The 13811-nt window shown below is 36.0% G+C and overlaps 1 protein-coding gene across 8 annotated transcripts in view; it reads left to right on the top strand.

The window, feature by feature from the left end:
- Positions 1-13811, top strand: part of MCTP1 (multiple C2 and transmembrane domain containing 1) — a 505482-nt gene that overhangs the window by 210002 nt on the left and 281669 nt on the right. For 7 of the 8 annotated variants that reach the window (XR_012656107.1, XR_012656106.1, XR_012656105.1 and 4 more), the window contains 3 exons: positions 1850-1929; positions 2957-3065; positions 11452-11490. Coding sequence is in view for 5 of the 8 variants with exons in the window: in XM_075067094.1 (XP_074923195.1) it covers positions 1850-1929; positions 2957-3065; positions 11452-11490 (228 nt within the window). In the remaining 3 variants the exon portion in view is untranslated. The remainder of the gene's footprint in view (positions 1-1849; positions 1930-2956; positions 3066-11451; positions 11491-13811) is intronic. The other variant, XM_075067093.1, reaches the window with a different exon arrangement.

Below are 13811 nucleotides of genomic sequence, written 5' to 3'. Positions count from 1 at the left end.
TTCTATAATACCTTACTGGTTACCCAGAAGCCAACACACAGTTCCCTTAAAACAACGCGGCCTTGGACCTCCACCCAGACACCCAAGTCAAATATGATGAGGATTACTGAAAATCTTATTCATCATATAAAAAAGTTCTATGAATCCCAAAGGATCGGACACATTACCTCCCAGGTTAATGAATATTCCAGATCTTACCCAAATACACGCTTACAGGCAATTCTTATTAACTAAACTAAAATTTATTAAAAAAGAAAAGAGAGTGAGTATTGGTTAAAAGATCAGTATACATACAGACATAAGTACAATTCTTGAGATTCAGTGTAACTTGTAATGATTTTTGAGATCCACGTTCATAGCAGAGATGGTGAGCTTTGTAGTTTCAAAGAGTTCTTTCAGAATTGGTTCATAGGTTATAGTCCAATGTTTATATTCCAGGTGTTCCAATTTGGGATTGGAGATCTCAATCATGGGCTTCAGCGTCCACTGCCTGAAGCATTAAGTAGATCTGAGATAAAAAGAATTGGGACCCAAGGCATCTTTATACAGTTAGGAGTCCTTAGGCAAACAGTAGGCAATCATGGATACTTTGATGTAGACCTATTTCCTAAGCATCACTGGTAATTAGCTATCCAAAATAACACGAGGCAATTCATCCATTAGGCAGTCTATCACAAACTTTAAAGAGACATATAGACAGTGACATTATTTCACCCAAGATTCATCTAGATGTTAATATTCCCTTTTGATCTTTAAATCAACAGCTATAGTGACAGACAGAAACAGTGTGTTTACATGGCTAACATTTGACAAGATATGGATACATACATACAATTAGTATCGTCTCCAATTTCTAACAATATAGGTTTGCATTTCAGAGTTCTAGCCTATCTACCATGGAATGGCCCTAATTACTGGTTACATACTCTTCTAAACACGTCTCTAATGGCTGACTTTGGGTCATTTAGCCTGTAAGCTGCTTAACCATTTCTGGCCACGTGTCACACTTTTATATAACAATGGTAGCAACAATGGTTTGCATGGTCATACTTAAATCAGATAACATCAACCTCCCCCCTGCCCCCCATCTAGTAGGTGGAGAATGGGGAGGGGAGGTCTGCGAGCTGCACTTTAACTGTAAAAGAGCTGCATATGGCTCATGAGCCACAGTTTGGCCACCCTGGTTTAGATGCTTCATGAGATCTGTCATCCTCTCATGGTAGACAGGTCAGCTAACAGCCACCGCATACTGATTTATTAATTTTTCCAGTGATAAAATCCCCATATGTAAATTTCCTAATTGCTTAATTTAGATTGTAATTCCTTTTTAAAGAAAATTCTATAAAGCACCTTGCAAAATTATACTGCTAGCGGTGTATTATCAGTACTAATACTTCCACCACAGTCCATTTGCTTCTGACAACTATATCTCAGCCCTCATGCCTGTGCTTTATAGAATTACTCAATGCAACAATTTAGGTATAATTCATAACCTGGATGCTTAATCTGCGTTTTTTTTTTAAATCTCTTGCATCTGTTTTTCTTCTTCAGTCTCAATGGATTTGTTATAAAATGGCTTGTTCTGTCATAGAAGGTTGATATTATTAATTTTATGCAGTCCAGATCTGATAGTTCCTTGAACAATTCCAGAAATAGGCACATTGAACTTTAAATGAGCAGCTTCAAATTTTAATTTACTTACCTCAGATAGGCGTGAACCCTATGGTAATCCTGCTTTAACAGGATGAAAATCCACTCTGAGAAATGGACACTTAAGAAACATTTATTAAGGAAGTTTCAAAAAAAGTTTTCTAATACTGGAAATACTTTCTTCTCTTGTATGTCTTAGGTCTTCGATTATGATTTTGGATTTCAGGATGACTTTATTGGCTCAGCTTTTATGGATCTCACGTCACTAGAATTAAACAGGTATGATGTAGGTGTGAAAGTCCATGGAGTCATATATGCACAGTCCTTGAGGTGTCAACTAATCTCATGCGTGTGGCATTGCAAATAGAATTTTCAAGATGCTTAAAAATAACTAGCCTCTGCCACTTCAGCTAACAGTGAAAGGACGCGTAGCCTTGGAGCATTGCTGTAACATTAATGTTAATAATACTGTGTTAAGTCATCATACATAACACTTGCTGCAGTATCTACAGATGGCTTAGGAGACAGCCATTTTATTTCTGTTCCCATGGTTTTTGTTGTTCTGAGTTGTACCACATCTTGTTCTTAAATTTAGCTTTCTTCTGATTGAATTGCTTCAGTATATACAAGCTGCTTGGAAAGTGTGAAATTGTCAGGAAGGACAGTTGGGACCAAGGGTTTGAGCAAGGTCAACTCTGAGGCTGAGAGTAGCAGAGGAATTCATAATCAAGTTCCAGGCTGGGGTTGATACCAAAGATCAGAGTCTGAGTCAGGTTTCCACGGCTGGGTCAGGAGGAAAGGTCCAAATGAAGCTGAGGTTGAAGCCAGGACTTCAAGAGCATGAATGGAATGATTGTGGCAGCTACAGGAGATGTGTGCTGTTGCCAGAACACTTCCTGGAACAGCTCTTGGATTTATATACAGCAGGGAGTTAATCAGTAGCTGTGAGGCTGCTGCCTTGCAGACCTCTTGAGGCAGGACTTCCCATGATCTGTGTCCACAGCAAGTCATGGATAGTGGTGCATGAGCTGGTGATAGCTGCTGCTGGGTGGCAGTATGGAGATGTTCACTGCTTGGCAGCTCAGCAGATCTAGGTTTGAGACATGCTGGCTCTTACAAAAATGTATTTAGATGTCTGTCCTTAAGAATAGAAATAAACTAAAACTCATTAAAGTAATTGTTTTGTAAAAATTATTTTCTAAGTTGTTTCGTATAAAATGTGGATCCTGTTGAGCCTAATGCTTCAGAAACATCATTAAACTGGTGCTCAAAATTCAGAATAAATGTTTGTCTTTTGGTCTGCTAGGCCAACAGATATCACCTTGTCTTTGAAGGATCCTCACTACCCTGACCATGATCTGGGATCTATATTATTATCAGTTCTACTGGCTCCCAAGGAAGGACAGAGAGAAATGGTAAGTTTAAAAGTTTCAACAAGTAAGTGTTAACCTGTTTTTGCTTACAGAACATAGATAATATGATCCTTCCATGGTCATATGATTAGTAGGGTAAGAAGAGGAGACTGCAATCTTGAAACAAATTTGTTATAAGTATACATTATTGATCAGTGTTTATCATGCATTTGAGCAAAAGTGTCATACTTCATATCAGATCCTCTAGTGAAAACAGTGAGGGATCTGGGTGGAACATAAATGTACAACAGTCTCAAACAAAATTCCATATTAGTAATTAATATGGAAGTGCACTGATGAACCATTTTTTCTTCTTAAAAATTTTGGACCTAGTGCTGCAGTGTCAACATTTCAGAGATATTCCAGTGTTGGAATGAAGAGGGAAACTTGTAATAATTAGAATTTCTGCTTCTTGGCATTTAATTGTGAAAACACTGGATATTTTTTGATGTCTTAGTGAAGTGCCATAAATAAAATAATCCTTTCTTTTCTACACTTAATGTAATTTACTTATCCATCATGGCATGTGAAAGACAAGGGCATGGCACAAAAATGATGGTCAAGAACAAGGATTCAGAGATTGGGAGCAGCACAAAAATAAATACATTAAATAACTTATACGAGCATTTTTTTGGTCAGGATGGATTTTCATTGTCAAGCTTTTACCAGGTAGCTATTTGCTTCAAGAAAGAATCTATGAAATTTGCAACATATTAAACCTGATTCACAACTTGATAAACTAGTTCTCTCTCATTTTCAGTTAAAATATATAAAGAAATACAATTTTATTTAGTTTCCAGTACAGAACATGGATGTAACTATAGCTTTAAAAATATGAGAAAGTTAAGTAATGAAAAATTAACATGTATATTGTGTCAATTTTTATTCCTGAGCATATTTGCTTTTATTTATTTATGCTGACTGCAAAGCTATCACTTTTCATTCAAAGGATGACATTTCATAGAATCCGAGAGGGTACAGCAGTAACAACAAAATGGGCACTTTAAAACACTGGAAAATGTTGACGTTATGTGGGCATTTTGGCCATTAGATACAGAAAACTTGAGCTTTCCTACAAGATTTGCCATTTTTTTATTTTTTGTGGACCCCTTTATTATTATCTCTGTCATTAAATTTGATCTTTTGTGTAAAATTTCTGAAAGTGTATGTCGTATTGAGTTTCAAGACTAAGACACGTAGGTGATTTTGAAAATGTTATCCTTTGGTTTTTCCAAATGCCAATATAATGTACATTTAGCATTTAGTTTGGATCTTTTCTCCTGTTGACTTTTGAGTTACAAGTGCTGCTGGCCAATTTACATTAGAAATTTAACTAAATTAGAAATGTAGAAATTAATTACAGTTTGAACAGTGCCTGTAAAATAACAGGGATTCTCTTTCCTATAATACACATTTTTACTCCCACAGGGGCAGAAAATTGTTGTAATCTCATGAAGGACTCAAATTAATGGGAAACCTTAGTCTACTCCCTAGAATTTCACAAAGGAAGTGGAGAGAATCCTTTCTGGAAAGCAGCATCAGCCCCTTGACAAGTTATATAGTGAGATGAGTTTTAAGGCCCACTGTATGATGGTAAATCCTCCCCACTGCCTTTTCCATTCACCCTCTCAGTGGGCCAGATAAGAACATACCCAGTGGTTCATGGAATTTGGGTTGACATATTTGTCTTTGTTCTGAATTATAAATATATTTTATGTGAAATAGATTTCAAGAAATATTTAGTAGTCATTCCTAAACACCAAAATTGAAACAATCCTTTTAATCTTCTGGGTGTTGTGACAGACCCAGACCAGTGGGGTACAGGAATCTGGTAGAGGGCAAATATCCTGGTCACTGGATGAGTAGTTTTCTGTTCCCTGAGTGACCAGAGCAGGGGCTGCACTAGAGTAATCAGGAACCTGCTAGAACCAATTAAGGCAGACAGGCTAATTAGAACACCTGCAGCCAATCAAGGCAGGCTAATCAGGGCACCTGGGTTTAAAAAGGAGCTCACTCCAGTCAGGGAGGGAGGAGCTAGAGGAGAGGAAGTGAGTGTGAGGAGCTGGGAGCAAGAGGCACAAGGAACTGAGAGTGAGAGGGTGTGCTGCTGGAGGGCTACGGAGTACAAGTGTTATCAGACACCAGGAGGAAGGTCCTGTGGTGAGGATAAAGAAGGTGTTTGGAGGAGGCCAAGGGGAAGTAGCCCAGGGAGTTGTAGCTGTCATGCAGCTGTTACAAGAGGCAATATAGACAGCTGCTGCAATCTGGGGCCCTGGGCTGGAACCCGGAGTAGAGGGCGGGCCTGGGTTCCCCCTAAACCTCCCAACTCCTGATCAGACACCGGAGGAGTTGATCCAGACTGTGGGGAAGATCACTGAGGTGAGCAAATCTGCCAATAAGCGCAGGACCCACCAAGGTAGAGGAGGAACTTTGTCAGTGTTCAATAGGGAGTGTAAAATCTGCCCACCACAGCCAACAATCAAACATAGAAAGTCTTACTACCTGAAGCAACCATCAGAGGTCAAGTAAACCAAGCTAAGAGATTAAGTAGGTAGGAGAACAGAAAAAAAAGTTTGTCTCCATGGTCTTCCGCAGGTTGTATTTTACCTTGTTTAATACAGGACTGTAATAAGTAGTACATAGTCTTGTTGGAGTGTCATACAACTACTATCTACTTACAAGATGAGGAAGGCTGTGGAGGACTGAAACACTGTTTTTCATTTTTCCTTCAGCTATAATCAAACCACCAGTACATGAATGTGTATGCCTGGTACTTGGAATGCTGTAGAGTTAGAATTCTGAAAACAATTCTGCCGCCATTAAGCACCCTCATGATATTCTGTAAGAGTTGTCTGAAAAAAAGACACACCTATTGTGTGCATATTCAAAAAATGAAAATGCATTGTCTCTCTTTTAAACAATTGCTTCATCCATTTTGCTCAGCACAATATCCTACAAATGTGCATCATGACAACTATTTCTGATAATAAACTGTAAAACATATCTGAGATTAAAATTTGTCATTAAAACAGGTATTACTGAGCTATTTGGCAACAACCCTGTTGCTCAAAGTTTAACAGTCAGAAGAAGGAAAACTTCTGATGTAGAAAGTAACATTCTACAGATTTTTTTTTTATTTTTACACACACACTCAAACACAGACATATATTGTGCTAGGCACTATTCAGGAGGAATAACCATCCATTACACAGTGAAATCTAAATATTCTGAATATCATCTCATGACAGCATGGCTTCTTCATTCCTGCCCCTCAACAGGATCTTTGCCTTATGGGATAGAAATTGAATGTGAGAAGGGACAGGAGTGCATAGGCTGGCTAGCAGCCTCTTCCAGATTCAGTGGATTATGATGGTAGCAACAAGAAGACATGCTGTTATATTAGATCTTCAACTCCATTTACTTTCTATATATTATTTTACCAAAAGGGACAATTTTATTCTTCCATTCAAACTGTGATTGTTTGATACCTCCCATTTTGAAGAGGCCTGCGACCTTCATTATTCTATTTGTAATTTGAGGGTGGAATTTCTTTTTTAAAAATAGCATGCCAACCTGTGCATATTGGAGTAAAGTTCTAGCAAAGTTCGATTAAGAGTTTGTGTCACCATGAGGGAAAGAGAACTTACCAACTTAACTCTGAGTTGATTCTTAAGAATGCATCAATTATTTAAAGATTCAAGATGCAATGGATCTTGTGTTCAGTTTCTCTGTTATTTACTTATTTATTTTTATGTATACATAGAGATTTAAAAAACTTATTTCATTCCAATTAAATCATCATCCTAAGGTGTTCTTTTAAAAGGTCTTGTAATAATGAGGGTAGTTTTCAGGGAATTAAATGTAGATGAGATTCATGAGACAATTAATTATATTAGAGATATAAAGCAGAACCTTTCGCTTAGTTACTCCTATGCATCTTCATAGGCAAGATGTGGTCCTTGTAAAATAATTATTCAAATAACATATGTGGTCCCAGAGTAAGTAATGAGAGCAGATGGTCTGTAGTGTTTGAGTAAATAATTTTCCTTTATACTCTGCCATCTGTATTGGTACAGTATACTTATTAAAGTGTACTTTGGAATAGGACTGAAATCTTTGGAGCATCTCCAAACATGGTTTAATAGCTATAAATACTGGAGTTAGAAGTATTGTGTTTTAGAAACATGTTCAGAAACATCCTTAGGTTCCATGGGTAGAGTATCCCTATGCTACTGACCTGAAGGATAGTGCACTAGGAGCTCTGCAACTGTTACATCATCATTCGGCAGTGGAGATTAGTCTTGGTGCTCATGCCTCCTGCATGGATTTTGTTCCTCTCTTCAGCCTCTCCCGAACAGACATTCCCAGTAATTATGAACCTTTGAACTATAATGTTGTTTGATGCATTTGTGATGCAGATTACAAAGCCCGATATGATCTTTTGCTCCCCAAACCAGAAAGATTTGGAGTATCCTTGCTGCTAAATATTTAATCATAGTGTGTTGAAAGAAGGTAAGGCTTCAAGTGTTTACTCTTGATAGACCATCAAAAGTTATGTGACTGAGTCGTGGATGGAGCCACATCCTTTTATCCCATTTGTGAAACATTAAGGTGTTTTGTTTCTATGTTGTAGGGAAACACAGTTGGCTTACAGTTAGTCCTGGAGGTGGTGAAAATATGTTTAAGCATGTTGTATATTCTTATCTGTGCAAACAGATGTGTGATACAAATGTGGAACACTGAAAACATCAAACAGTATTGATTCAAGAATAGTAGGTGTTTGATTTTAGGGTGCCTAGCCTTTGTAGCTTAGAAATACCCAAAAGAGAGGTGAGCGACACCCAGTCTTGCACATACTCGCTCTCTTCTCCAGTGCTATGGAGCACTTTCTCTGGTTTATCTACGTGAGAGAAGTTCTGATGGGATGCAATGTCAAAAATACTGGCTGGTGAGAGGATCTTCCTTCAGATCTGCAGCTGATGTATCCAGTTTCCTCACATAAAAAATTGTCACTTTCTAAAATACAGAAAATCTGCAAAAGCGTATTTGGTACTGGGAAGAGTGAGATGCTATAAACTGTGTAAAGTTATGCTAAATATTCTACATTTCCAATATATTTCTTCTAGGAGAAAAAAGAGACCTTAGCTTAAAAGAAATTCAATACAATGTTGGTCTAAGTACAGTCACAATGTATTATTAAAATGTCATGAATAAAAATTGTAGTTCTATAGTTTTAGGGCCATTTTAACTATAAAAGCTATTTTTCTTGAGTTGCTTTCCAGAAGTGGATCCTAAATATATATTATTTGCAGTAACACTAGTTCCAACAATTCTAAATCAGAAAATCTTGTGTATTTACTGTGTGGTGCTAACACTGTCCTTTGCTTACATGAATAATGCAGTTGGAATCATTTGTCATTGTGTAGACTGGCAGTTTGGTAATCATTGCAAGCAAAAGAAGAATTGAGAAAAATAAAATATGAGAAGCACTAGAAAAAATGCTATTTCTAATTACAAAAATTAAGCAGTACTGTATGAATGATTTTAGATTTAAAAAAATCTAATTAGAAAAAATGAGGCCTAAAATTAGCATTAAAATTATCTGAGTCATGTAAAAATAAAACTTCTTGTTTTTTTTAAACTCACTGTGTTTATTTATGATAAATATTTGTTTTGTAAAGTGTAATGTAAAGCATGGCATATATATAATTTACAACTGCATGCATACTGATCTGAAAAGCATATTGGTGTCCCTCTTGTAAACTTGTGTCCTTTATCATGGTCATTTGTGCTATTATGCATGCATGATATTTTTTCTAGCAAAGTTCAATGCACAGATTTCATCACTGGAGAACTTACAAAGGAACTGTAAGTTTGTTTGAGCTGCATGTTCCTTTATGTCTTCTAGAACTATAAATTGCTTGGCTAATGTTAGAAGATTAAAAATAAAATAAAAGCTAAAAATGCTCAAATATACGAATGTTAAAAGGATGTTACTGATGAATGCAAATAAAATCTGTGGTACTGATTTATTTCTGAAGTGGTTTATCCCAAATGATGCATAATCTTAGTTTGATTTTAGAAAAAATATACCCATTGTTAAAATGCAGCTGATTTGTTTGGTCCCTTGAATTCTGTTTTACCTCTGTAATATTTATGTATCTGTTTAAAGGTTAATAATATCACAGAAAAAGAAAATGAAAGTGGAATGGATTCAGGTCATGGAATGTTTTCAAATGATACCATTTCCTGCAACTCATCTATCAGTCTATTTTGTTTTATGCATTTATTTTATTGACTTCTAAGGAAAGTTGATCCGATTGTTATTACTACAACTTTAAACTTGTACTGCAACAGCCTATGTTTTAATATTGATAAGCTTAAACGTACAATTATGCATTTCTGTAGCTAGAATATAAAGTACATTTCTCAGAGATTAAATAGTATTAGATTTCTATGTGATTTAAACTTGCCGCCCAATTCTCTCCTCATTTAGGATATGATCCAAAACACACTGTACTGAGTGTGTGGCAGTGTGGAACACTGAATAGGACTCAGGAGATCTGAGTTCTAGTCTTGGCTCTGCAATTGACTCAGAGTGTGACCTTAGTCAAGTTACTTAACTTCTCTATGCCTCAGTTTTCCTGTTTGTAAAAATAAAGATAATAATACTTAACCAAAATTGTAAAGCCCTTTGACATCTGTGGATGAAAAGTACTTACTAAGATTTGAGTATTATTTATTGAGGACAGAATTTGGCCCTTTAGATTTAAACTATCCTTAGCAGCTTAAATAAATACACATGGGTTAACCAGTTTTCTTCCAATTTTCCAGGTAGGGTTTTATTTTTGGTATGGAAAAGTCTCATGATTTATTTTAAGATTATCAATAACATGCATCTTTCTCCCCCTCCACTTTTTTTCCTCCATCAGTATTTTTATTTCCTGTCAGTGAAATCTCATATTGTAAATCTCTTTTCTGGCCACCTGAAAAAGAAAGTGACTAAAATTAAGCATAGTGCACAATTTGCTTATTTTGCAAGGGACAAAGAGTTTCAGTGAACTTAATGCCATTTTATTTGTTCACACTAAATGAAAACTTACATTGCTAAAATAACATTAACCTTTTTATGAATATAAGGTACACAACTCAATTGCTCAAATAAAATGCTTGATGTGGCTGTTGGAACTCAGCTAAATTGTTCCCCTGTATCTATCCTGTTCAGTGATTAAGAATTTGTGTCCATGCTAGTTCCGCCCTCAGAAACGACAGCAAATGATTTCTGGGATTGCTAAATTTTGACAAATTATTCAGGGAATATCATGTGGACCCATTTGTTTAAAAATGAGTCAGAACAAATATCAAATCAAATATCAAATAATTTTGTAAGATTAATGCCAGAAAGTGTAGTGTGCCAATAATAAAAGGTTATTGGAGACCTTCAATTCTTTAGCGGTTTTAGTATACGATATCCCGACTAGACACTTGACACCTTAGGAAACCTATTGCTTCTCAGAACTGTTTATAAAATTTAATTATAGAAAAGGCAGAACATGATCAGTGCTTCATAGCACAGCAACTAAATTTTGAGAATGTTCTAATTTCTTACCAGCTGAAAATAAAATCCAGAAAAATTTCAATTGGCCAAAGTCTCTTGAGCAGCCAAAGAGTGCTTGGTGCAAGTCTGGAGATGGGTGGAGAACAACTTCTTCAAGCAGCCTTTGTGTTCACCTGATCCTAGGATTAGCAGGCACTAGCCTGGACTCTGGAGCAAGGAAGATCAAAGTAAAGGCTGCACTGGTGGCCAGGGATTATCCAGACACATGGGAGCCCCAGTCACACACCTTTTCCCTGACCATATCCCCAGCACCACTAACTAATAGGAGGGTAGTATTAAAGATTCTATAGTGGCGGCACACCACCTAAGGATGCCATTATGCAGAAGGTATCCACCTGTGGCTGTATCTGCTGTGCAAAGGAACTAGACTACTCTAAAGTATTGAAGCACGTGTTCCTAAAATTCAAAGCTTATTACTCAAGTGATCAGTCAAAAATTGCAATTACTTTTAAAATAATTGATTTTTTTCATTGCTTTATCCACTTCCCTACTGTTTTTTATTTTAGACATTCTTCGCGTTCATTATCCTAATTTCTCCAAAAATATTAGAAGAACCAAATCCATCTGAAGTATAAGAGTATACTTGCTTGAGTATAAGAGATGGTTCTAGTTGCTTTGATTTCAGTCCTGTGTAGTTGTCACTGGAAAATATCTGTTGTCACAACAGAAGCTATGGTTAAATGTGGATTGTCCCTTTGGAAGACAGTTAGCCTCCTTTTTTCTATGTCTGTCAAAGTACAAGATAATTAAAATGCTTTATTTCATTTTCAGACCATGCTAATGAGGAAGAGTTGGAAAAGATCAAGTAAGGTAATTCTTAGCATGTGGTCTTTTAGCATTATTTTTAGAAGAATGAGATTTCATACTAAATATCTCTCTTAACATTGCAAGCAATGGCACAGGATTTATTCTCTGTGAAGTTATATTTTTATATAATTTTGGGGACAACTGAGTGAGCCTTTTCAGTATTAATGAAACTACTCAAATGTGTTTTTACAACCTTTTAACTTGTCTCAAATTCATCCAAACGCTTCAAGTTATTTATGTAACTGGCTAACATGGCAATGTTTCCCTAACATTGGTAACCTATCATGTATGATAATTTTTCTTGTACACAACAGGGCCTAAAAATAAAAGTTCATGTGCTAAGCTGAAAGATATGTAGGGGTCTTTGTGTCCCAATATCACTTTAACTATTTTTTTAATTTGATTTTAATTGACTGAAATTATGCTTGCAAATGTTTCTAGCTTGATAGTTCTAAGTAATTAAATCCTCTAACCACAGGACAGACACAGGAGAAACAAGAGTAGTTAAGTTTTCCTACTGTACCCCCACTCCAACAATGTGCCTCAACCATTATTTTGAGGGACCAGGTCAGGGAGTAACAAGTGGTAGCTGAATAGGCCTATCTCCAAGCCAGTTCAGATGTTGGCCTTTCTGCTAACACTCTCCACCATAGTGTAAGCAGTTATGGTTGTGTATGCAATATACATATCTGGCTACTAAGACTTTGATTGAGATCACCAACACCAAACAAAGTTAAGTTTTACATATTTTCTGTGCATACTTCTGTAAAGTTAGTGCACACTTTTTAAAAGTTTGTGTTTGCTTTTTTTAGGAACTGATACCACAGAAGTACAGTGTCCTTTCTGATGAAATATTTACTGTGTATAGTATAGGTACTGTTCTTCAGTTGTATTCATTTTTATTTATGTATCTTAAAAAAAAAAAAGTAGGAAAACATCTCCAAGATTTGAAATTGACTGCCAGTCTGATTTTGAGAATACACCTCTACTTAGATATAACGCTGTCCTCAGGAGCCAAAAAATCTTACTGCGTTATAAGTGAAACTGCGTTATATCAAACTTGCTTTGATCCACCAGAGTGTGAAGCCCCACCCCCCTGGAGTACTGCTTTGCCGTGTTATATTAGAATTCATGTTATATCGGGTTGTGTTATATCAGGGTAGAGGTGTAGCTGTTTATCCAGTAAATTCCTTAAAACTTATTAGCCATCCAAGGGCAAGTCTTATTTTTTTTTTTAAATTATGGTTTACTTTTCTAGTGTATAACAAACTTAACTATACTGTCATTTCAGAAAGCAGTTCTATATTACATACTCAATGGAAAATGCTTAAATCAATATTATTATCATTTAATCATTTAAAGTACAGAACTAGGGTTGCAAGTTCCTGGATTCTGTTCCTGGCACTCACATAAACTTCCTATGTAAGATTAAGCAGGCCACTTATCCTCTTTTCTTTTCCAAATTTGTAAAATGACGATGATAGGTAATTATTTCACAGTAGTGTGATGAACAATAATTCATTGACATTTGTACAAAAGTTGAGCTTCTTAGATGGAAGATGCTATGGAAGTGTGATTTAAGTATTTTCTAGCCATTTCCATAATACACAGGGAACTCAGATTGAAGTTCTTCTGAAGTGCTAATGAAATGTTGTGAGGCTGGTGAATCACATTGGTTTACATATCCTGCAAATGAAGCTTTAACTTCTGATGATGTTGTTGTATACCTTCATTCTAGTGGGACTTCCCTAGTTTGAAAAGCAATTTCTCATGTTTTATCTACATTTGACGATGGGCAGTTAGCAGCCTTGATAATTCAAAATGCTTGATGATATAGTTAGGACATTATGGAGAATTCTTACCTATATGATTTGTTTTATATTCACTTTCATGTTAGTTATTTAACAGCAATTCATTTAACAGTTGTGGCTCTCACTGATAGGCATATAAAAAGGTTTGGTATATACGGAATGTATTAATTTAAATATTGTATTCATGTATCTATAATTCACTGAAGCCAGCTTCACTGGAGTTAATATACATACATGTTTCTCCCATATGTATGATGGTGATAGTCAGGTTATAAATTGCATAGTCATGTAATAAACTGCATTTATTATGCATCTTAGGCCATTTCAGTTGCGCTCTCCCCATTACTCCATCTTCACTGGTACTATTTTTACAATTGCAAAGTTCTGAGAAACTTCAACCAGCTGCCTTCTAAAGAAAGCAATCTGTAATAAAGATGTTTTCTTGTCTTCACAAACATAGAATTTCTTTCAAAAATTGCAATAATCTGAGATGCAGGATGGATCAATTTTAAA

The sequence above is a fragment of the Chelonoidis abingdonii genome, chromosome 6 (genome assembly GCF_003597395.2).
Source record: "Chelonoidis abingdonii isolate Lonesome George chromosome 6, CheloAbing_2.0, whole genome shotgun sequence".
Classification (NCBI taxonomy): Eukaryota; Metazoa; Chordata; order Testudines; family Testudinidae; genus Chelonoidis; species Chelonoidis abingdonii.
The sequence above is the reverse complement of the archived record's forward strand: the minus strand, read 5'-3'. Positions and strand labels throughout refer to the sequence as shown.